Genomic DNA, 24,108 nt, shown 5'->3' with positions numbered 1-24,108 from the left:
TGCGGAAACGCCGAAAGCAGGTCTCGCAAGCCTGGGTTGCGGCGCCGTGCAGAACTGCAGAGGCATCATCCTCATCTTCTTTGGCGATCCTTCGTAGCCGAGTAAGATTGTCTTCCATAAACACGGTTTTGACAGGGAGCAGAGGCATCATCACTTTCAGGAGTCGTAGATGCGACAGCAACCCGCGGGCTAACTTAATCCCCGTGTCTAAAAGATCTTTGACAAGCGGTTTCGGTCTGTGCCAGCCTTCGGTTCCTGAGATGTTGCTGGACTACAGTTCCCATCATCCCCAGCCAGCATAGCCAGTGGTCGGGGAGGATGGGAGCTATAGTTAAAGAGCATGTGGGGGGAAGAAAGTGCCTTGCTCTTTACCAGTTTGCTATTTTGTTATGCTACACACTCTGGAGTTGCAGCCTGCTGCGATTAGGCACACGTGCTTTATTTTTATATTTCTTTAAAGCAAGAGACGTCTGGTAGACCTTGCTATGCATGGGTAAAGGGGCTGCATACAGGCTGATGCAATGCTCTGGTGCTGCTATAGACTAGATAAACACCCCTATGGGCTGCCAAAACTAGCTGAGCTTAAGTAAGGAGTGCTAACCTTATTTCACTGTCCTTCGTGCATTCTTTGCACATGAACTTGGCCTTCTCAGGTGAACGTGGAAAATACTGTACTTTATCTAATTCTTCCATCTGCTTTGTGTATGTGTTGCCTGCTGTCCCAAGTGCACATGGGAGCATGAAACATGTGCTTATATATCTACAAAAGTAACTGGAGAATTTGCAGCTGAATATCTGCAAATGACAAAACATGGCAAACTACTTGCTGTTAATTTCCTAAGCGGTGATAACACCAACAAAGATGAGTATTTACCTCTTGTGAACTCCATCCCTCTTTCCTTCCTGTTTATTTTCAGCAGAAGTTTCTTGCATGGGGTCAGCTGAGGAGAACATGAAGCAAGCCCCAACTAGGGATCAATCAAAGGTCACCTTGAGATAGGCCAAAGGAAATTAATTTGTCTCTGCTTTTATAAACATAGCATCTGGGTACCACCGTCACCCCTTATCTAAGTACTGGAATTATTCAGTGACACAAACTGTTTGCCATATTGCATAGATTAGGCTTAAAATAATTCAACTTTATTTTTTGTTCTCTTTTAAAGGCACTTGTTTACATCATGCTTCTCTTTATGGGCTGCTGCATTCTGCATAAACTTGCATGTCTGATTGCCTCCTCAGTATCCTCAGGAATGATTTAAGCTTCTTTTTAACTATCTTCATCCGTTTAGTATTAGTGCTTTATTAACTGTTCCTAGAATCCTAATGCTTCTTGTGGTGTTCACAACCTGGTTTTTAAAAGTAGGGACTAAGCTTTGTTTTAAAGGGTATTTGTTACTGATTCTCACACAAGACAACTGAAGGTGCTATGTTAATTTCCTGACTTTTAACAGTAGATCAGAATTAAATACCCTCTTCAATTTTGTGTCATACTGTGGGAAAAGGTAAGCTAACGCGAGAAACTTTGTAAAAAAGTTTTCTGAAGTGTGAAATACATTTATTAGGAAATCCAGCAATAAGGTTTTTGTTTGTTTTTGTTTTGATTTCTTCAGACCTATGTCCTTTAGATAGAAAACAACCCCATTTTCTTACATGGTAGAAATGGTTAGTACATTTTAAAGAAGCATCTTAAACAAACAAACATTTGAATATATTTAACTAAATCCCTACCACATGTTTCAATTTAAATGGTACACCTGTTATTTGCTGCATATACCTATACCTACCTGCAGGTACATGGTGACAGCACTCTTTAAAATGGGACTTCTGTTTCTTAAAGAGGCATACATACCTTCATCTGTCACTTATCTGTAAGACGTTTCCTATATTATGATGAAAATCCCACAAAGAGAAGATTGTGATATTTTAACCCTGGTAATGTGTTCACTTTTCCCAGTAGAGTAAGTTGCATATTCAGTTCTGTTGGAAACCTTCACTGACTAATAGGATGAATTGTAAAGATATGAAAGCATGCTAAAGTATGGGCTTCAACCATTCACTACCTGACTTGACCACTTATTGCAAATTTTAAACAACAATAATTTAAAGAGGGGAAGATGTTTCTGATACATCCAATTCACTCCTTTAAATTTCAGTGAATAAACAATAGTGCAGTACCTTAGCAATATATTGTAAATATTTACTCCTGACTGTTTACAATATGTTGTATGTTTAGTGTATGTATATTTTTTTTAAAAAATAGAATTGAAATATTTTTTTAAAATTTGGATGGCTTGTTAAAGTAACCCGTTTAAAATGCTGCATGCTGCAAGACCTAGCAGCTGCCTCAGTTGTGTTTTCAGTAGTGATTGAAGTACCTGAAGCCATGTTCAACCTGGCATATGGCCCCACGGTTAGTAGGTAACCATTGACTAGGTTGTGAAGAATGAAAAGAATTACAGTGTTGTGTGTGAGTAGAAGAGTCTTTGTAAAGCACAAGCAGGCAGGACCCTTAGCAAAGACATACTATCACACCTTTGAGGAAGTTCAGAAATGTAGGTTCATCTTTATTTCATTTTTTTAAAAGAACACTTGTGCATCTTCTGTACTGCTGAAAGATTGTACTCACCTTGGCAGGTTACGTTTTCAAGCTGCTAAAATTATAGCACAGGGGTAGTCAACCTTTTTATACCTACCGCCCACTAAAGCATCTTTCTTGATGGTAAAATTTCCTTACCGGCCACCAGTGCTTGATGGAAGGAGGATTCAGCTTGTGCCGTAGAACCCCCTACCACCCACTTAGAATCCTAGTGGGCGGTAGGGACCAGGTTGACAACCCCCTGTTATAGCATAACTTAAGTATAGTTGGTGGTCAGTTTGTATCTAACCCACAAACACCCTGTGATGACTTTGAAAACAGGCAAATGAGGTAGTTGCGAAAGGAAGCTTCATAGCACATGTTGGAGACCTCTTGAGGCAATAGCCATTGTAACCTTTCCCATTGTGGCCTGGTTCACCTGTGACAGTAAATCAGGGGCAAAACAAATGATGACTTACTGGGAGCTGGCGCACCAACCCCCTCCCTGCTTTTGCCCCACCCAGAGGAAACCAGGGATAGATGTAAACTAGTGCTTGTGGATTATTTCTCTCCAAACCAGCTATGAAAACAAGCCAAGAGCTCCGGGAGGAAGGGAATAGGTTTTAGTTGAGTAGCGTGCACCAGCGCACTTGCTTGTTCTGTGACTTACTCTTATATGTGAACCAGGCTAGTCTTTGCTTCCTTTTCCATCTTTTCAAGGGTGGAAGGTGAGCAAGAAGTTACAGCAATCCTGAGGAGCCACTAACTATATGTGTCAGGATAATTTTGGTAGTTTGGAATAACTTGGGGGCTTTCATGAAAACAAAGAAATACTAGTAACCTTGGCCTGTACCTATCCATTCCTTCCATAGGGGCATAGTTCATTTTTATCTCAATTTTCTATTGTGGGAATAAAGTGCCTTACCATCATTAAAATGGAGCAGTGGTAAGACACCAGAAAGTAAAACATTAACTCACAGTGCTGATGAAAGAGGCTGGCTTGACTCATCACAATGATAGTGTCATCCATGATATGCGTGGGAAAATTTATATTTTACAAAATAAATAAATAAATAAATTGCTTTTTGCTGTGGAAAATTTTCTGTTTTATAAGTTCATTAATAACAGTGAATGGATGTCAACTGCAAATATATATTAGATATGTTTGACAGTTCAAGTATTTTTTCCCTTTGTTGACCAACAAACAAGCATGCTAAATTAGATCACTCTCTAGGGTGTCAGAAAAATTTCATATATATATGGGGTGTGGGTGACGCTGTGCGTTAAATCACAGAACCTAGGACTTGCCGATCACAAGGTCGGCGGTTCGAATCCCCACGACGGGGTGAGCTCCCGTTGCTCCGTCCCTGCTCCTGCCAACCTAGCAGTTCGAAAGCACGTCAAAGTGCAAGCAGATAAATAGTTACCGCTCCGGCAGGAAGGTAAATGGCGTTTCCGTGCGCTGCTCTGGTTTGCCAGAAGCGGCTTAGTCATGCTGGCCACATGACCAGGAAGCTGTACGCCGGCTCCTTCGGCCAATAAAGTGAGATGAGCGCCGCAACCTCAGAGTCGGTCACGACTGGACCTAATTAGGGTCAGGGGTCCCTTTACATACATACATATACATATACATATACATATACATATACATATACATATACATATACATATATATATATATATTCTCCTGCAAATTATTGGAACTTGCATTGGAAGTGCAATGTTATGTTATGACTGCTGTTCACTGCTATGTTGAACACTTCACCATCTAGGACAGGAAGGAGTTTTTGCCTCCCCCCACTCTTGTCCCGTATTCCACCCTATTTAATTGCTTCAATTGAATTCAGTGGGAAGCACTGAGAACTGATCCCACTTCTAATGTGTTTAACCCTGCTAGAATCTTGTGCGTACCTTTTAAATAAGTGAAGTGTAGAGAATGTGCCTGCCCAATCTAGATACGACCAACAGCACATTCCCTACCATGGTTAGAAGAGATGCTGCAGCTCTACAGTGAATGATTGCTGTGCCTTCAGTTGTCAAGAGGGGAGGGACTAAGCTCAGTGGCAGAATGGCAAGCTTTACTTGTAGAAGTTCCTAAGTTCAATCAGTTGTGTAGGACTGGAAAAAATCCCTGGTGCCAGTCAATGTGAGGATAATACTGAGAGTATAAGGACCAATGGTCTGATTGTGAATGGGGCAGCTTTCAGTGTTTTTATTGTGGTAATGCTTTGCCTACCATTCCCAGCTCTTGCAGGCGAGGACAAAGATGCTGGATGACTTCAAATTAAGAGGCACAATTTGACACTTTGGCTGCTCGCCTGGGGGGTAACTGCTTCTTAGTGAATATATCGCAAACTGCATGGCTGCCATAATGGTGCAAATGGGGCTTTATGTAGTTCCATGGTTAATTCCAATCAACTTGTGCAATCATAGTTGGGATGAATGTTGATAGTAACATTCAGTACATATAATATAGCTTGTAATACATTTGCATTGATCTCCTAATTAATAAACACTTTATGATCATATCCTTTCATATTGTTGAGTTTGGGATAGTATGTAAAACTCATACTATCACAGTTTTTTGGACGCAAAAGTTCCACACTTAATCCTAAAGTTGATGGATAAAACAAAGAGTAAAAATGTACCTATTTTGCTAACTTTGCTGTTGACTCCATTATAATGCTAGAACATAAAAGGCAATTATGTCAAGTTGTGGTATGAGACCTATATTTCAGTAGTATTGTCTGCTGTCTCTGAGTCTCTTGAGGCTGCAGCCCAGTATGCACTGACATGGAAGTAAGTCCCATTGAACTCGGGTAGCCTTACCACTGGGTAGACATGTGTAGGATTGAGCTGGGCATGTAAATGCCTTCAAAAGCATTTTCAATAAATCGCTTGAGAGAGAGGCATATTTAACTGCATGATAAACAGCCAAACTATATAATTCTGTGGATCTAATCGAATGATGGCCTTTTCAGGGGACTCTTAATCTCCCTCCCACCCACCCTATACAAGCAGCCAGATTGGGAGCAATGTTCACTTTACTTTCCCCCACTTTTAATCATTTTAGCTTTTGATGTTTATGAATGTGAGATCTCCTTGACCTTAAGATTCAAATCTTTGAGTAAGACTCTTTGGGCCATGAGGGTCATTTTCAAATAAACTTCTCTACTGGTTTTTAAGGCGCTATGTTCTTGTGGCAAGCGAGATGGTAGAGGAGGATAGAACTTTTATTGATATAAAAATGAACTGCTGGGTGAAGTTGGCTGATATTTTTGAAATTTATTCATAACCTATGTGATGAGACAGAGGAGGTGGTCAATAGTGCTACCAAAAAAAATCTAATTTGGGAATGGAGATTTATTCCCCAGGCACAGTTTGGAATTAAGCTCTGGATGAATATAATTGGTTTTATGAGTAGCTATTCCCATGTCTGAAAATTATTTATTTGTATGGAGGATATGTACCATATTGTAGGTTTTCTGTATTGGTGTGTTTGAAGTTAATGCTTTTGAATGAAAAGTTTGGAAAACACAATAAAACATCAAATAAAAAAATGAACCTTAATTGATATGGGTAAAAGTAGTTGCCATTAGGATCCTTTAAACTTTCATTCTGTTGAGACATTCACAGGCTGTCTCCCAGTGTATTCTTGAGTGGTGTTTGTAGAGCAGATGTATGGCAACAATCCTTGTGTAAAGAAGATCCTAGATGTATCTTCAAATTTGTACAATGTGAGCGTCTAAGCACAGCAGACTTTTCAAAAGTACTGCAATAGATGCTCCTAAAGCAGCTAGGTCATAAAACAAATGGAGTATAACAATCACAAAGGCGGCAAATTCCAACCACACTCAATAGGAATTTATTAGTAGATAGGTAGCCATGTTGGTCTGCCATAGTCAAAATAAAAAAATTCCTTCCAGTAGCACCTTAAAGACCAACTAAGTTAGTTCTTGGTATGAGCTTTCGTGTGCATGCACACTTCTTCAGATGGAATTTATGTGTGTGCTCTTTAGTTATATGATTCTCTTCTCTTCCCACCCTGCACCTCTTATCATATTAAATGACTTTGAATGGTGTGTTGTGTGTAAGTGTAACTGGCTGTTTAACCCTTTCCTTCATTGCTGTTTTGTCTGCTCAGAGTAACCCCTCCTTCCAGATACTTTTCATCACATGCTGCCTTTTCTTCCTCAGCTGCTTTACATGATAAAAGAGAAGATTAGGGCGGAGGTGGAAAGTGGAATAATAGGAACAACATGAAATCTGTCCTTCTGTCTGGGAATGCAGAGAAAAACTTTCAGTTTGAGGATGGGAGAAAAATGTTTGATCTGTACTTAACGCGAATGTTGTCTTGATAACCTGGTTGAGAAGAGGAAGATTGGCCTGCAGAACTATGTGCAAATGAGGAGGTGTTGAGGATTAATGCAAGGTCAAGAGCTGAAATATTAACTTGATGGCTCTTAAAGTCTTACAACTGACTACAAAGTTTTCCAGTAACTAATGACTGAGAATTAGCAAGTGGGAAATCTGTTTAAGGGGCTATATTACTAAACAAATTACAGTGGTACCTCGGGTTACATATGCTTCAGGTAACATACGCTTCAGGTTACAGACTCCGCTAACCCAGAAATAGTACCTCGGGTTAAGAACTTTGCTTCAGGATGAGAACAGAAATTGTGCCCCAGCGGCACAGCAGCAGCAGGAGGCCCCATTAGCTAAAGTGGTGCTTCAGATTAAGAACAATTTCAGGTTAAACGCCGGACCTCCAGAATGAATTAAGTACTTAACCTGAGGTACCACTGTTAATGAAGCTAATGAAGCCCTGAGTTCAGTAAACCTGTATCGGCACAGTTTGATTTGTCAAGCTGCTTGCTTGGGGAGGAAAGTCTGTAAAAGTACTATTCTTGGGTGAGATAGAGTTCAAGTTTGAACTAGAACTTTGGGGGGTGGGAATCTAGTGCTATAAATTAGAACAAGAGCCCTTTCTACACCTATGGCTAAAAGTGTGAACAGAACTTAACAACTCTTTCAGAAATAAATATATTCCAGTGTGATTGACCATGATCCTTGGAAACTGACTTATGCCCAGGATACTTCTTAAGGAGCTTTTTCAAAGGTCCTGAGTGCTGGATAGCTCAGTTGGTGGATGAACTTATCTGCAGCTTTTTCTCTCACAGTACTATACTTAAAATAAATAAAAAAAATCCCTTCCAGTAGCACCTTAAAGACCAACTAAGTTAGTTCTTGGTATGAGCTTTCGTGTGCATGCACACTTCTTCAGATACACAGGGTATATCTGAAGAAGTGTGCATGCACACGAAAGCTCATACCAAGAACTAACTTAGTTGGTCTTTAAGGTGCTACTGGAAGGGATTTTTTTATTTTGACTATGGCAGACCAACACGGCTACCTATCTGTAACTAGTACTATACTTAGCAGCCTTTTGTTCCTGGTGGCAGGAGATCCATCAGTAGACTTGAATTTTCTGTCTGTTTTCCTGTATTGAATGGGAGTCTAACCATTGTGTGGCAGCAGAGAAGATTCCATTGTGGTTCTTACTTGAAGTTATATTAGAAATACTCGTGCATAGAAGAGCTGCATTTAGAGGAACAGAACTTGGATGTAACTACTCATCCTCTTATCTCTTTGCCTTAAATAATGAGCAGTCAAATAGCATTTTTATGTTCAATGCATGCATTCTTACAATACTCGAAAATAGTCAAAAATTATTACTATTATAGGACAGGTATGGAGGAGGCTAAGTGATAGGAACCTCTGCAACTTAACTCACTTAGCCACTATTTTGGGCCAACTCTTACATGTCACCAGCACAGCAACATGTTTTGATTCACTGCTTTAATATTATACATAAATAGGACAGAAAAGTAAGTGGTTGTATTTAGTAATTTTAACACTTAAGGTTTTTTTAATGTCACTTGATCTGTGGGAGGCAACTCTCCCCTTCATCTCTCCCAAAAAGAGCACTCTGGCAGTAAATAACATGAAGAACCTGCTAAAAAAGTTCTGAACATATAATAACCAAGAAAAATATCCCATTTACAAGATAATAATGCAGAAACTAGGGGTGGTATAAAATTAAATATTACTCAGAGTAGGCCGATTAAAAATAATGGCTCTAACCTTAAGTAAAACATAGTTGAATGCCAACCATTGTCAGTAATACATCATACAAGGTAATGTATGTTGTGAAATCTTGACATTTGTCACACCGCCACATATGTGCATAATGCCTCAGTGTTTTCATTCTGAGTACTGTCCTATTGAAAGGTATCCACTTACTTCAGTATTCTATGTATTTATATTTATATAGGTAACACATACATAATGCAGTGTTGTCTTTTATTCATGTAACAATAATACTATGCTGATTTTAGAGTTGATAATTCTTTTACTATGTCTGTATAATTGTTCCATGAAAGTCTAATACTTGGGTCAGGGTACTGTGCATGATTATACATCAGTTACAACAAGATTTTTTTTTTATGTTAACATATCAACAGTTGACTAAATTACAGCACAATCCTATGCATATCTAGTTTCACAAAATGGTAAGCCATGGGTTGTTGTTTTTTCAAACCATGAGTTAACCATGAGTTGCCCTGTAGATGATCAACAAACTGATTTGTTTTGTTTTCCAGTTGCTCTTGCACCATGCTTTTGTAGTTTGGTAAGCATCTGTGGTGGAGGGATAAAAATCATGGTTAAGGAAAGATGCTGGATTCACAAAGAAGAGCAAGCCATAGGTGTTTTTCCTTTTTTTGAAACCCAAGCATTGTAAGCCAACAGCAAACCATGGTTAAGCTCCTGGTAGAGTTTACTTAGTGCTCTATGTCATGGTTTACTAAACAATGGTTTAGTGTTATGTGCTAACCAGGTCTGATACTAGAATGATCAGAACACATGCTGCCAAACATTAGTTTTATGTTTTGGTTATTTTTTTGCTAAAAGCCTGAATATTTTCTAGTTCTATAAAATTAAAATGTTCTGGCGTTTTATTTTTGCATAGTTTGCATTTCACCAAGTAGTCCAAATCTTCCTATCACTCCTAAATTTTAATTTGTTCTATCTAGATTCCATTTTGCTCTGTGAGAATCTAGTAAGTATTCTGTCATCTGTGCTGTGGCACTAGTGAGTGACCTATGACATCCTGATTTTGTGTATTGTCATAAATAGTTCTTTTTAAATGTTATGCTATCAATTTTAACCGAATGCACAACTAGTTAAAATTTGGGGAGGAGGAATTTACAGTCCCAGGCCAGTTCTTTCAAGATTTACAAAGATTTTTCCTGGACTTACAAATACGCATAGGAGGCATATTGTACTGTGACCTTGGAATCTAATGCAGATAACTGTGTTTGCTAATTTTTCAGCCCTTGCAATGAGGGTATAAAGATCATTTTCTGCCTTTTTGAATGATAGCATCAATTAGAATTTTTTTCTTTGATATCTTGCTGAAGTATCTGAGTACAGAACACATGCCTTTTTCTACACTTATGGAACATAGCCTAATGAGGGGGAATTCAGCCATTCTAACATTATGGTATGCTGTTGTATTAATGCAGTAACTTTCCATACTGGATAGAAATTATGTTTGGCTGATCAGTTGCTTTCATTTTCCCCCCATTAATACATATTAATTAGCTTTATGCCATGTTTGGTATTACTTTTTGCTGGCCAAGCTTTAAATTTAACCTTGTGTGGAGGAAAATTACACACTATTCCCTGAGCAACTCTCCTGTGGGATCCAGTGATCCTCAAAAGCAGACATTGCTTCTGGTTCATTTCACTTTTACCGCCTTGTTGAAGTGTTATTCCTTCAAATCTAGCATCTGATAAAGTTCACAAAATACACAAGGACAGCTAAGTTTTTATATGCCAGTGCTTTTGAAAAATGTGATGATAGGAAGGCATCTAATTCATCTTCTATGTGCTTCAAACCTTTACGTTCAATTAACCAACTTGACAGTTGCCAAGATTGTGGATGAAAATAGCCTTTTTCATTAACTTGTTCCTTCAGCTTGCATGCAAATGCAATTCTGAAACATAGGTAATATTTAGATCAGTGGGCTCTAAATGTACTTAGGATTGCAACTTTAAACAGAGGCTCAATAGGTTTCTGTTTCATCCAACCCACTCCTTCTGATTGTTGCTTTACTACAGGAACCATTTGAGGATGGCTATGCAAATGGAGAAGAAGGAACTCCTACGGGAGATGCCACTGCTACTTATACTGCTGAAAGTAAAGGGATTGTCAAGTTTGGTTGGATTAAAGGTGTATTGGTAAGTATAACTTTGGTAATGATAAACCCATCTGTGCTTATTTTCTTAGCAACAATTGAATATGTCTACTTGCATATATATTGCAGATTTTTTTAAAAAACAGCAAAACAATTGATTACCGTGTAGTAGATACAAAGTTTCTGTTTTCTGTATCTTCTACTCTCATTGTTGTTTTTTAAAAAGAAATATGTATCCAGATACATTTGCCTTTGTCTCCCCCAGCTCTTTTTATTACTGTGCCCTAAAATGATGATTTAGGACATTCATGAATGGCCAAACACTTTCTCTCTTCCTGCTGTTCCTTAACTCAAAGATAAACTCTGGTTCATCTTTGAGTGTATAGCAAATTAAATTTCATTCCTTCAGACACTTTACTAAGAGGCAAATCCCGTTTAACTTGGATCTTGCTTTTGAGAAAATCTTATTAGGCCTGGCTGTAAGGTGAAGAATAATGAAAAGGCATTCATGCTACTTAAGGCAGCCTTGTATTGCATGCAGGTCCCATTTACCAAACACAATGCATTCCCAGGAAATTGTTTCTTAGGCGAGCGTTTGCATAAGGAACTGAAGATTTTTATTATTTCCTATGGGAACTGTGATGGGATGATGAGCTGCTTGTGCGTAAAATCGTAGTCCCTCAGAGTTTGTTCAAGTCCACAAACCTCTGTCTGTGACGGAGCCCCTCAGACATGGCTCCTCTAGTCACTGGCAGATTCCGACAGTGGCTGCTTTCGGAATCGCTTCCAACATAAAAGCTCCTTAACGGAAACATGTCTTCTGGACTCACGGCGTGACAGTTTCCGGCGAGGAGTGGGTCTCCCTATGGGAGGTCCAGAAACCTCCCCACTGTTCTCGCTGGACGTGTCCCTGAGCCCTCCCTCTTGCTCGCTTTCCCTCAGAGACCCACCTCTCCCCCTGCTGGTTCCTGCTTCAGCTGCTGGGTCTCTCCCAACCTCCGTGAGCCCTTCCACCACCTGTCCCTCCGATGGCAGTTCCCTGACAGGAACATTTCTAATCCGTGACTTGTCTTATCTCTCTCCTCTGCTCCCTCCATGGTTTCTGCCTGAAAATGGCTGGCGCTGTCCAGCAAACCACAAACAAGAAAGGAAGTGGGCAAACTCTGGTTTATCTGAATTAGCTGTGTGTGTAGCGAGGTTTGGGTTTATTTCTTTATGTTTGGATAAGTGAATTTTTGCATAATAAGTGGGCAGATAGCAGGACCTGCGTGTATACAGTTTGCCTGGTAACTTTATTGCAAATGGACTAGTGGGGCAAGGATGACTCTCCTTCATCTGTAGCCAGCATGGAAATGCAGACACGAGTCACTTTGCACAGTTAACTCAGGAAACACAAGGGAGGGAACATGGTGGCTCAAATTTCATCCTCCGTCCGATAGCTATTGGATCAATGCCATGATGTCATAAGGATACAGTAACTTGCACAGCTTATAACATTAACTAGATTTTGTTTCTTCTGGTGGAGTGCCTGGGGAGAGCAGTCCTTTGGCCCAAATAAGGGTGAGGAGAGAGCAGTATCCTGGCTCAAATAAGTAAACAAAAGGATTTCATCTAGAAATTGGCTTCCCTGCCGTGTTCACTTAATGGGACATTCATCTCAGCTAGTAATTTTTCTTTGACTTATTGGAAGTCTAGGAAGGAATTCAGTGTCATGCTAAGGTGATTTGGGCAGGTTGAGCATTTTGGCTTGCCCGACAGAGGGATTCCTGTTCCTTCCTCCCCATGCTACTCTGGTCTTCCTCCTGCACCCTGCTCCCCCATCCTGTTGTTATTGTTATTATTGTTATTTATTAAATTTGTATACCACCCTATACCTGCAGGTGTATATTGCAAGGTGTGCAAGCCCAATTTCCCATGAAAGCCGAAGCCCTTCTTTAGGACTTCCACTGACAGGACTCATTAGTTGAATCCTGTCCCTAGAATTTTAATTATGTTTTTGTTTTTTGTAAGAAGTCCGTGAATTAACTGATCCCAACCTTTTCCAAAAAAAAAAAAAAATCTCGTTCACAGGTTTGTCAGACTTTATAGTTGTTTGAAAATAACTCAATGGAGAAACAATAAGATTTGTAAGATCACGATTTCTGTTACTATGGTGGTTCAAGCAAACTGCAAATTTTAACTTTGATTTAGTTGTTTCAAAGTTGTGCTAGTCTGCTAAGGACACAGTGAATGCTAGAAGAATATTTATTCTTCTTAACTTAGTGTTATAAAACTGTAAATGACATGATTCCAGCTCTCATGTTATAACTGTGACAGGATGGTGGAAATTAACACAGTTCAGTTTGTACAAACAAAGCAACCTTGCATGGACAAAATCCCCTGTCTTCTGGAGGAATCTTGGCATGTCTGTAGTATATTTTATCTTGACATGGCAAAAAAAAAGTATTTACTTTAAATAATTGGAGTTTTTGTATTGTTTTCCAGTTTACAATTATACAGAGTATTAACTACCTATTTATTTATTATTGTTGCTTATTATAATTGTTAGTCACTTTTCTCAGTAACCCCAAACCACTTACTTTAAAAACTTTTTAAAAACAACCAGGTAAAATCCCTAAAAACACAGCTATACAAGTAGAAGGCATGACTACCTGATCCCACTCCACTAAAAGATGCCACAACACCGCCTTTCAAATTAAGGGCCAAGAGAGAAAAGTATTTGCCTGGTGCCTAAATATAGATAAAGATGGTACCAAGTGTGCCTTCCTGGGGAAAGGACTCCACAATCGCCATCAAAAAGTCCAATTCTTGTGTTTCCACCCTCCAAACCTCCTGTGGAAGGGAGCGCTTGAAGAAGGGCCTCAGATTTAGCTGCTGCTGCTGCTACAGCGTTTGGGTCATAAACACTTCTGCTTAAACATTAATAATATTTGTTTTATGTTAAGGAGAAGTATAATTTTCATAATGTAGTGACTTCAGTCACTGCGCTTTTAAAAATGGTCTGTTAAAGCAGGCCTACACAAATTGCAAGACATCAAGTCAAATGGGCCCACCATATGGTGGCCCAGAGAAGAGATTGATAAATCCCTACCACTGCTACTGATCCAGGACTGGAAGAATTGAAGATAATAAATTGCCACAAAGCATGTCTGGTGTGCTGTTTGGCTTGAATCATAAGTCGAGGTGCTTGGTTGCCTGCATAACAGCAGACTTTTGAAGTTGACCCTGTGAACTCAATTCTTAAAACTCTGTTGTAGCTTATTCAAAATGATACCTCTATAATAAATATTGGGACAGCATAGCATGAAAATTCTTTGCTCTTACGGTGTTCTAGGTACGATGCATGTTGAATATCTGGGGTGTGATGCTGTTCATTCGACTGTCCTGGATTGTAGGACAGGCTGGCATAGGTAAGTGTGCCCACCAAATAAAACATCTCTGTGTACTATGTTAATCTTGATTAACTGTTAAAGATCGGTGACTTGTAACTTACAGCATTGGATGAGAATATGATTGATGGAATGCTGCTGATTACCATTGTGATATTCTTAACATGGAATATATGCTGCTTATCAGTTTCACTAAGAGGCTCAGTGTGTCTCCAGAGCAATGTTCTTTTCTTTGTTATTACAGTATGAGACACTGATTAGGAGGTAATACACATTTGAAGGATTAGTCCTGCTCAGAGCGTTACATAGGCAACAAGTAGTTTTTCATATTCCTTGTTGCTAGCTTCTGTGGTGTCCTCAAAAGGTGAGGCATACTCTACCTGAAAAGGTACTCCTGAGGGCAGGAGAGGTGGTAGACATGCTTGTTCTTGATGTGAACAGGTGATGTCTTGCATATTGTAGGCACATGTTAAAACAAGCTTGTTTAAAACCAGCTCGTGCATGCCTTAGGTTTAAGACATTTTTTGTTGTATTGATTTATTGAAACCAACAGCCAGCGTTTGTTAAACAATATTGTACATTTGTTTTGGGGGAAATGATAATTTCCTGTAAATAATCTTAGGAATCTTCTTACAGGACTTGCAGTCTTGGTCATTGCAATGGCGACTGTGGTAACTACGATCACAGGCTTGTCTACATCAGCAATAGCTACCAACGGCTTTGTGAGAGGAGGTAAAACAATGTTATACATGTACTTTCCTGTTTAGTTTTCTTCAAAGGGAGCCAAATCATGTGATATTTACTTTGCATATATGCATCAAATATTTTATTTAATTGCGGAAGTACACCATAAGTGGCAAGGTTTTCTTCAAAAAACAAAGTGATTGTGCTACTGTATTTTTAAACTGTCAGCTCGCAATAGTGAACTTTGAAGAAGTGACTTTGGGGGTCATGAGGAGAGGTAGGTAGGTCACAAGTAGGGTTGGAGAGTACAGCTGGTAAGACATAGATAAAAGAATTTGAAATCAGACAAATGGTGAGTAATGCATTAGAAATGGAGAGTAACTAGATCAGTGATGTGGAACCTGTGGCCCTCCAAACATCGTTGTACTCCCATTGCCCCACCCAACATGGTCTGCAGATAACCCAACATTGGGTGGACTACAGGTTCCTCTTCCCTGACCTAGAACCACCTAGGCATTCACAAGTTAAGAGGCAAACAATGCGATCCAAGCTTTGTTTTGAGAAAGAGGTACCATTTATTGTAGTGAGATTTACTTCCAGCTAATTACATTAAGGGTTGTAGTCCAAGTAATTAAAAGATGTTAGGAAAACTTAAACACTGAGCTTGCCTTTCTTAAGAGGCTAATTGCAGATTTGTATCTTGAAAATCAGCTTGGCCTTCTTCCCGGATGTTGAGCAATCTCAGTGATGCTATGGAAATGTGATTGCCTTAGGAACAGCAAGTCTGGTTTATATGTTTGTTACTATCTACAGTCGGATGCTCTGTTGATGCAACATGTTAATCATGGCTTACACAATTGGACAATTTTCACTTGGGCGTACTTTTCCACACAATGGGGCATATGAACAGTGCAGTCTTAAGGCAGTAGTGAGCTTTCTGTAGATATACTGAGGGACTTCTAATGGGGTTTGAGTGCTTTCCTGTCAGTGGGCTTTTTCCCCTGGCAAAGTGGTGCTTTTAACAACTCCTTGGCTAGCCTTTGACAGCTTTAGTGTTGCTCTCCTGTGACAGGAGTAGTTAACCTGTGGCCCTCCAGATCTTGTTGGACTCTCAGGTGACTCCCATTAGTTGCAACCAGCATGGCCCAGTGGTAGGGATGATGGGAATTAGAGTCCCACCGTATTTGGAGGGCCATAGGTTAACTACACCAGTCGTATGAGAATAATTTATGCAGCATAAAGGTAGAAATGTGGCTTTATTTGAGAAGCTTGCTTCTTGAATAGAGTGTCCATTGGAACAGAAAATACAATTCATTAATAATTCTGAAGTGAATTTTCTTCACTGGTTTTATTTTTGGGGGGATTACTATTTGTGTTTCCTCTCTTCCTTTTCTCTACTTCAAAGTGAATGTTAGTAATCTTCAGCTGTATAATCTGATTTTTTAAAAACAGGTTTTCTATCTTTTTAATGACTGCAAGAAATAAATAATAGACTTTGATAGAATTACAAGCTTGGTGGATAAGAGGAATGCTGTGGATGTAGTGTATCTTGATTTCAGTAATGTTTTTGATAATAACAAATAGTCTTACAGAGAAGCTGGTAAAATGTGGGCTGGACAAGGTAACTGTTAGGTGGTTTTGTAACTGATTGTCCAACTAAACCCAAAGAGAACTCACTAATAGTTCCTCATCCTCCTGGAAAACAGTGACTAGTGGGGTGCCATGCTGCAGGGTTCTGTCCTGGGCCCATTGTTGCCCAACATCTTTATAATGACTTGGATGAAGGAATTGAAGGTGACTCGGAAACTACAACTAATCCAGAATGCGGCAGCTAGACTGGTGACTGGGGGCGGCCGCCGAGACCATATAACACCAGTCTTGAAAGACCTACATTGGCTCCCAGTACGTTTCCAAGCACAATTCAAAGTGTTGGTGCTGACCTTTAAAGCCCTAAACGGCCTCGGTCCAGTATACCTGAAGGAGCGTCTCCACCCCCATCATTCTGCCCAGACGCTGAGGTCCAGCGCCGAGGGCCTTCTGGCGGTTCCCTCATTGCCAGAAGCAAAGCTACAGGGAACCAGGCAGAGGGCCTTCTCGGTAGTGGTGCCCGCCCTGTGGAACGCCCTTCCAGCAGATGTCAAAGCGATAAACAACTACCTGACATTCAGAAGACATCTTAAGGCAGCCCTGTTCAGGGAAGTTTTTAACGTGTGATATTTTACTGTATTTTTGGTTTTTATGGAAGCCGCCCAGAGTGGCTGGGGAGGCCCAGCCAGATGGGCGGGGTATAAATAATAAATTATTATTATTATTATTATTATTATTATTATTATTATTATTATTATTTATTAAGGGAATCCCCATCAAATTTTCAGATGACAGCAAACTGGAAGGGGTAGCTAATGCCGCAGAAGACAGAATCTGGATTCAAGATGATCTGAACATATTGAAGAACTGGGGCCAAAATTAACAAAATGAATTTCGATAGGGGCAAATGTACAGTTAGGGGCAAATGTACACTTAGGCAGGAATGATAAGCTTCACAAATATAAGACGGGACACCTAGTTTGCCAGTAGTAAATGTGAAAAGAATTTAGGGGTCTTAGTTGACCACAAGCTTCACATGAGTCAACAATGTGATGCAGGAGCAAAACAAAGTAATAAACTAATGCTATTCTAGGCTGCATCAACAGAAGTATAATATCTCAATCAAGTACCATTCTATTCTGACGTAGTCAGACGCCACCTGGAGTACTGGGTTCTGGGCACCACAATGTAAGAAGGATATTGACAAGCTAGAACGTGTGCAGAGGAGGGTCTGGAAGCCAAGTCTTATGAGGAATGGTTGAGCGAAATGGGCATGGTAAAGAGGAGACAGATACGATAGCCATCTTCAAATATCTAAAGGGCTGTGTCATGGATGGAGCAATTTTCTGGAGTGTAGAACCCAAACCAATTGATTCAAATTACAAGAAATGTGATTCTGACTAAACATCAGGAAGAATTTTCTGACAGTTGGATAACTTTAATTCTGTTATCTTGCTGAAAGCTGTTACACATGTAGCTGAGGGCAACCTGATTACCAGCTGAAGTAGCAGCGAGGGGCATATCTGCATTCTACAAATGTAGAGCTTTTAGCTGTGTGTGTATAAAAACATAGTACATACCAGAGCTTGGTTACACATAGCCTTGACTCTTGCTCTAATTCTTCTTTATTCTCTCTGCAGGGGGAGCATATTATCTAATTTCCAGAAGCCTGGGTCCAGAATTTGGTGGTGCAATAGGCTTGATATTTGCATTCGCTAATGCTGTTGCTGTAGCCATGTATGTTGTTGGTTTCGCAGAGACCGTTGTAGAACTGCTTAAGGTAAACAATTTCCCCCCCCCCGGTTTTGTCTTTCACAACGATAGAAACAGTCTGAATTTTACCACCCCTTTACTACAATATAACTATGGATTGGATTGATCTGTAATCGTTGTCAAATCCACTACTCATGTGACGTAAAATCTATAATATCGAATGACTCATTTTTACACAGACATGTAAGCAACCTTGGATTTGGTGCCCCCAGAGTTCTGGACGACAGGCAAAATACTTGTTGGGATCAGCCTTAGACCAAATGATTGTGACTTAGTTGCAGTAAAAATATATGCAGGATCCAACACTTGAAAATACTTCTGTAAGCCTATGGAGGGTTTAGTCCTATCGCTAAGCTTAGTAGCGTTCTTTCCCCCCCTCTAATGCAGAGCAAAGTATAAAACTTAGAGGAAACATGCTCAGCTGTTTGAAAGGAATTGGAGTTTATTGGGGGGGGGGCGGTCTATTATGCCTAACATGTTTAGATCCTGGTCTGACCTTCATCTAAGGTGTTTGATTTTTAAAATAAATTGACTTAAGTTAGTAAGGTAAAACATAGGGCCATTAACAGAGTTGAACCATTAAAATGTGGTGTTTAGTTCTGGTTCATGTTTATTAGTATTTCTGTTTTAAAAAAATCTGTAATTTTTTTGAAGTTGTGAATGTTTGACTCGATTTGTATGAAAAACGAACCCTACAAAAAGAATATAATAAATTCTTAAGAAAAACTGCTAGCACTTAATACCATATTTAAAAGGTAAAGGTAAAGGTACCCCTGCCCGAACGGGCCAGTCTTGACAGACTCTGGGGTTTGTGCGCCCATCTCACATCTATTGGCCGGGGGCCAGCGCTGTCCGGAGACACTTCCGGGTCACGTGGCCAGCGTGACAAAGCTGCATCTGGCGAGCCAGCGCAGCACACGGAACGCCGTTTACCTTCCCGCTGGTAAGCGGTACCTATTTATCTACTTGCACCCGGGGGTGCTTTCGAACTGCTAGGTTGGCAGGCGCTGGGACCAAGCAGCGGGAGCGCACCCCGCCGCGGGGATTCGAACCGCCGACCTTTCGATCGGCAAGCCCTAGGCGCTGAGGCTTTAGCCCACAGCGCCACCCGCGTCCCATATTTGCTAGGACTCAAAATCATATTTGATCACTGTTAGGGCAGAATTATTTCATAACAGAAAAACGAACATATGGTGTCAACCTTGTCATAATTGTCTCTCTTTTCTTTCTGCAGGAACATAATTTAATTATGTTGGATCAAATGAATGACATCAGAATAATAGGAGCCATCACAATTGTTATTTTATTGGGCATCTCTGTGGCAGGAATGGAGTGGGAAGCTAAAGTAAGTAACAGTGATTTGAAACATCTACTGCCCTGAAAAGCTGAACACCTTTTGAAATCTGCAAACAAGTGAAGTAAACATTGACTTGAACTTACATTGGAATTAGAATTTGGAATCAGATTTCTGGCTGCAGAATATCCTTGCAGGAAATGAACTTATTTATGTTCATTAACAAACCAGGAAAATAAACCAGTTCATAAATTTTGCACTTGGGGAGGAATGAAGGCAGGCTGGTGCTGTTGAATGCATAGTTGAGCCAGTTGTGTGAGACTTTAATGCTACCTGCACAGTAACTATTTGGAAACTGAAACCTTATATTAGTAGAGTTTTGCATATTAACTATGTTGTTCAAGGAGGTGGACTTATCCTTGGTCAGTCTGGTTCATGATGGGCATTAGTCCCATTATGTGGGTTTCCCTCATGCAGTCAAGTGTTCCCTTTGCGGCATCAAAAGGGGAAAGCAACAAGTATACTGCAAAATAGAGAGACCACCCAAAAACGATTGCAGAGACAGTTTTTAAGTGGCCCCAATGTGGTGTCTGCATTGTTAAAAGCACCCCTAACCTGCGTTTCAAGACTTTAGATGATATGTAAATTGGGAATATGAAAAGCAATCTTCAAGTGAAGCTTAATGAAAAGTTTTAATGCATTATCATGCTAGTGCATAAGAAAAATATAATTGGGATTGTGAAGTGAGGTAGAGTTGTTTAAAAGCAACAACAGAGGTCCTATATGCATACTCATGAATCTCACTGAGTTGAATAATCTTACAAGTAAATGAGTATTTCATTGTGGACTGGGAATTTGGTCAAATGACAAATAAAATATTGATCAAATAATGGCCATGTATTTTTAAAGCATTGACATGAAACAAGCTAATCACCAATCAGTTTGATACTTCAGCTAATTACAAAAACAAGTTAGATATCTTTACAACTGTTATCACATTATCTTAAATAAATTCATTACAATTTTAGAAAAAAATATTCAATACACATATTGAAAAATAACATTTAATACTCAGACTCCACATAAAAGTCACATTTCTGTAAATACTTTAATGGTTACATCAGGCATAGGCAAACTCGGCCCTCCAGATGTTTTGAGACTATAATTCCCATCATCCCTGACCACTGGTCCTGTTAGCTAGGGATGATGGGAGTTGTAGTCCCAAAAGATCTGGAGGGCCAAGTTTGCCTATGCCTGGGTTACATGCTATAAAGAGGTAAGTATTACATATGTTGTAGATGTACTGAAAGTTACATTTTGATTCTTTCCCCAAAAAACCTGGGAAGGCATTCTCATTCTCTATTTTACTTTAACAACTCTGTGAGGTATGTTAGACTGAGTATGTATGACTGGCTCTGCTTCATGGCCGGCTGAGGATTTGAATCAGAGCATTCCCAGTTCTAACCTGAGAAGGTTTGCTGTGCTGCCCAGTCTGTGCCAGGCTATACACTACAGGGTTAGGAGGCAAGGTGATTTCACTGCTGCCCTTGCTTAACAAATGGGGCTGTAATGTAAACTGCCATCTACTCCATGGTCTTCTTGGAACATGTGATCTTAGTTGACCAGTTAATTGCCCAAGCCTACTGTTTACGTCCAGTTGCGCATGGATTTAGCTTGGATAAAAATGTATTTTAATTATGTTGATGACTTCTAAAATTACAGGCACAAATTGTTCTGCTTGTGATCCTGCTAGTTGCTATTGTTGACTTCATCATAGGAACATTTATTCCATTTGAAAGCAAGAAGCCTAAAGGATTTTTTGGCTACCAAGGTAAGGGAGAATGACCAAATATTAATTTGCTGGAAACGTAGCTGCAATGGATATCTGAAACACATTGATATTTCAATTATGTTGCTAGTGGAAATGTTTGCTTTAGCCAAAGCTATAAGACTATAATATATATCTTAAGAATGAATGCCTTGGTTCGTACGTCTATTGCAGCCATAGGCAACCTCGGCCCTCCAGAGGTTTTGGGACTCCAACTCCCATGATCCCTAGCTAACAGGACCAGTGGTCAGGGATGATGGGAATTGTAGTCCCAAAACATCTTGGAGGGCCGAGGTTGCCTATGCCTGGTCTATTGAGAGAGCAGGGATTTGGGTTCCATGTGATAGTTCATCATGCAACTCAGCATGCTAATAACAGTTGATGCACAATTTCCTCTTGTTGGATTGTGTTGGAATCCGTGAAGGCTGCACAGCAATAGTGCTTAGGCAAGCAAGCGGCAATTACATTTCTTGGCCTGAGGGCTGCTCTGAGGATTGGCTGATCCTCCAAGGGCCACTTGTAGCATTGGATGTGGCCAATGCACACTCCCTTGCATGTGCACACTCACCACCACAGATAATGCACACATGTTACAGAGCCAGGTAAAGGTAAAGGGACCCCTGACCATTAGGTCCAGTCGTGGCCGACTCTGGGGTTGAGGCGCTCATCTTGCTTTATTGGCCGAGGGAGCTGGCGTACAGCTTCCGGGTCATGTGGCCAGAATGACTAAACTGCTTCTGGCGAGCCAGAGCAGCGCATAGAAACGCCGTTTACCTTCCCGCCGGAGCAGTACCTATTTATCTACTTGCACTTTGATGTGCTTTCAAACTGCTAGGTTGGCAGGAGCTGGGACTGAGCAACGGGAGCTCACCCCGTCACGGGGATTCGAACCGCCGACCTTCTGATTGGCAAGTCCTAGGCTCTGTGGTTTAACCCACAGCGCTATCCACGTACAGAGCCAGAGACATGTTCAAATTCATTCAGACAGCTGCCTACCCCCAAAACTCAGTTAAGTAGCTGAAGAGGGGTGGGCTTTCTCCCCCATGGCAGTGCTGAGCTTGGGAGGAGAGGATCTGCAATGAGGAAGAGAGCTACCCACTTACCTTGCAAAGGAGACTGATCTCCTTCTGGTTAACACCATTGCAAGAAGGTCTTAAGGCTTATGAAACAGGAAGGAACATTATTTCCTGTTTCCTAAGACATTCATGCAGTGATGTTGCGCCACAGAGACAAGGGCTTCCTTTGTAAGGTAAGTAGAGGCAGAGGTGCCTGGTTTTTGATGGCTGGCAGGCCCTCAGAAATTTCAAACAAGAAAACTGAATTTTGGGAGGTCCTGGGGGTGGTGGAATGTATGCTAGGATAATATTTGCTAAGAAAAAAACTTTTGTGGAAACTGGATCTGAGCTGTGGGTTAGCCACCCCTGGGTAAAGGAATCGTACCCAAAAGCATTAACTTCTCTTTTATATTTTCCAAGAAGACTCAGCTATCTAAGTCAACACAACACACCTACCTATGTACTTTTTCTATGTACTTTTTCCTGTATTCTAGAATCAAACTCACTTGGTCCACTCATTGCCTCTCGGCCTAGTTTACCTCAAATATTTATTTGTGAGGAATAACATGAAAGAAAACATTCTTTGTCGCTCTGACCTTCTAGGAGGAAAAATAGAACAGAAATGTGGTTAATAAAACAAAATGTTTTGGCTTACAAGAAGAGCTAAAGGTTTTTTTTTACAGATTTCCTCCTTTGGGGATTTAAGAGGAAGTTAGGACCTCTCCCTTAACTAGTACATGCTACCTAAGCAGTAAACACATCATAGAGATTATGTGTTCATGCACGGAGATCTTTCTTTGCTTGCCCCTAGCATATCCACCAAATCTTCCATGCCCCTGACAGGCAGCCAGTTTTAGTAAGAGCTGGCGAGAGCAGCCTGCTGCACTTTGTGTTTAAAGTTGAGCCTGACTTTTCCGTAAGCTGAAAAACAAGTGAAGCCAAACAGCACAACATGCAAGGGCTGGCAGTAGCTAGCTGCCGGAGGCTGGTAGTATGGGGACATTTATTAATTTAAAAGCTATTTTAAAAAATAAATTGTGAGATGCTGGAGTATTGGAAAGAGGTTGCAGGATTTGTGGAGGTAGCCTAAGGAAGTTAAGAGTGGCCCTGCTGAGCCCCCTAGTGGTAGCTATTGTATAAAATACCATATTTTTCGCCCTATAAGACGCACTTTTTCCCCTCCAAAAATGAAGGGGAAATATGTGTGCGTCCTATGGAGCGTATGCAGGCTTTCGCTGAAGCCTGGAGAGCGAGGGGGGTCAGTGAGCACTGACCCCTCTCGCTCTCCAGGCTTCAGGAAGCTATCCGCTAGCCGTGGGAGACCCAGCTCTCCCAGGGCTAGCCGAGATCTTGCCAGCACCCAGAAGCTTGGGGCGCGCTGAACTCCGCACGCCCCAAGATTCAGGAGTAACGCAGCGCTCCGCTAGCCGTGGGAGATCCGCGCGGCTCTCCCACGGCTAGCGGAGACCTTGCCAGCACCCAGAAGCTTGGGGTGCGCTGAACTCCGCACGCCCCAAGCTTCGGGATTAGCGCAGCGCTCCGCTAGCCGTGGGAGAGCCGCGCGGCTCTCCCACGGCTAGCAGAGACCTTGCCGACACCCAGAAGCTTGGGGTGCGCTGAGCTCAGCACACCCCAAGCTTCAGGCTTAGCGCAGCGCACCTG

The 24,108-nt window shown here is 40.8% G+C and overlaps 1 protein-coding gene across 2 annotated transcripts in view; it reads left to right on the top strand.

Moving 5' to 3' along the window:
• The window catches only part of SLC12A2 (solute carrier family 12 member 2), a 49,696-nt gene that overhangs the window by 943 nt on the left and 24,645 nt on the right, over nt 1-24,108 (top strand). For both annotated transcript variants that reach the window (XM_081213573.1, XM_081213572.1), the window contains exons 2-7: nt 10,760-10,879; nt 14,171-14,246; nt 14,862-14,957; nt 18,137-18,276; nt 19,504-19,614; nt 21,286-21,394. In XM_081213573.1, the coding sequence (XP_081069699.1) occupies nt 10,760-10,879; nt 14,171-14,246; nt 14,862-14,957; nt 18,137-18,276; nt 19,504-19,614; nt 21,286-21,394 (652 nt within the window). The remainder of the gene's footprint in view (nt 1-10,759; nt 10,880-14,170; nt 14,247-14,861; nt 14,958-18,136; nt 18,277-19,503; nt 19,615-21,285; nt 21,395-24,108) is intronic.

The sequence above is a fragment of the Podarcis bocagei genome, assembly GCF_964188305.1.
Source record: "Podarcis bocagei genome assembly, chromosome: 11".
NCBI lineage: Eukaryota > Metazoa > Chordata > Lepidosauria > Squamata > Lacertidae > Podarcis > Podarcis bocagei.
The sequence above is the reverse complement of the archived record's forward strand: the minus strand, read 5'-3'. Positions and strand labels throughout refer to the sequence as shown.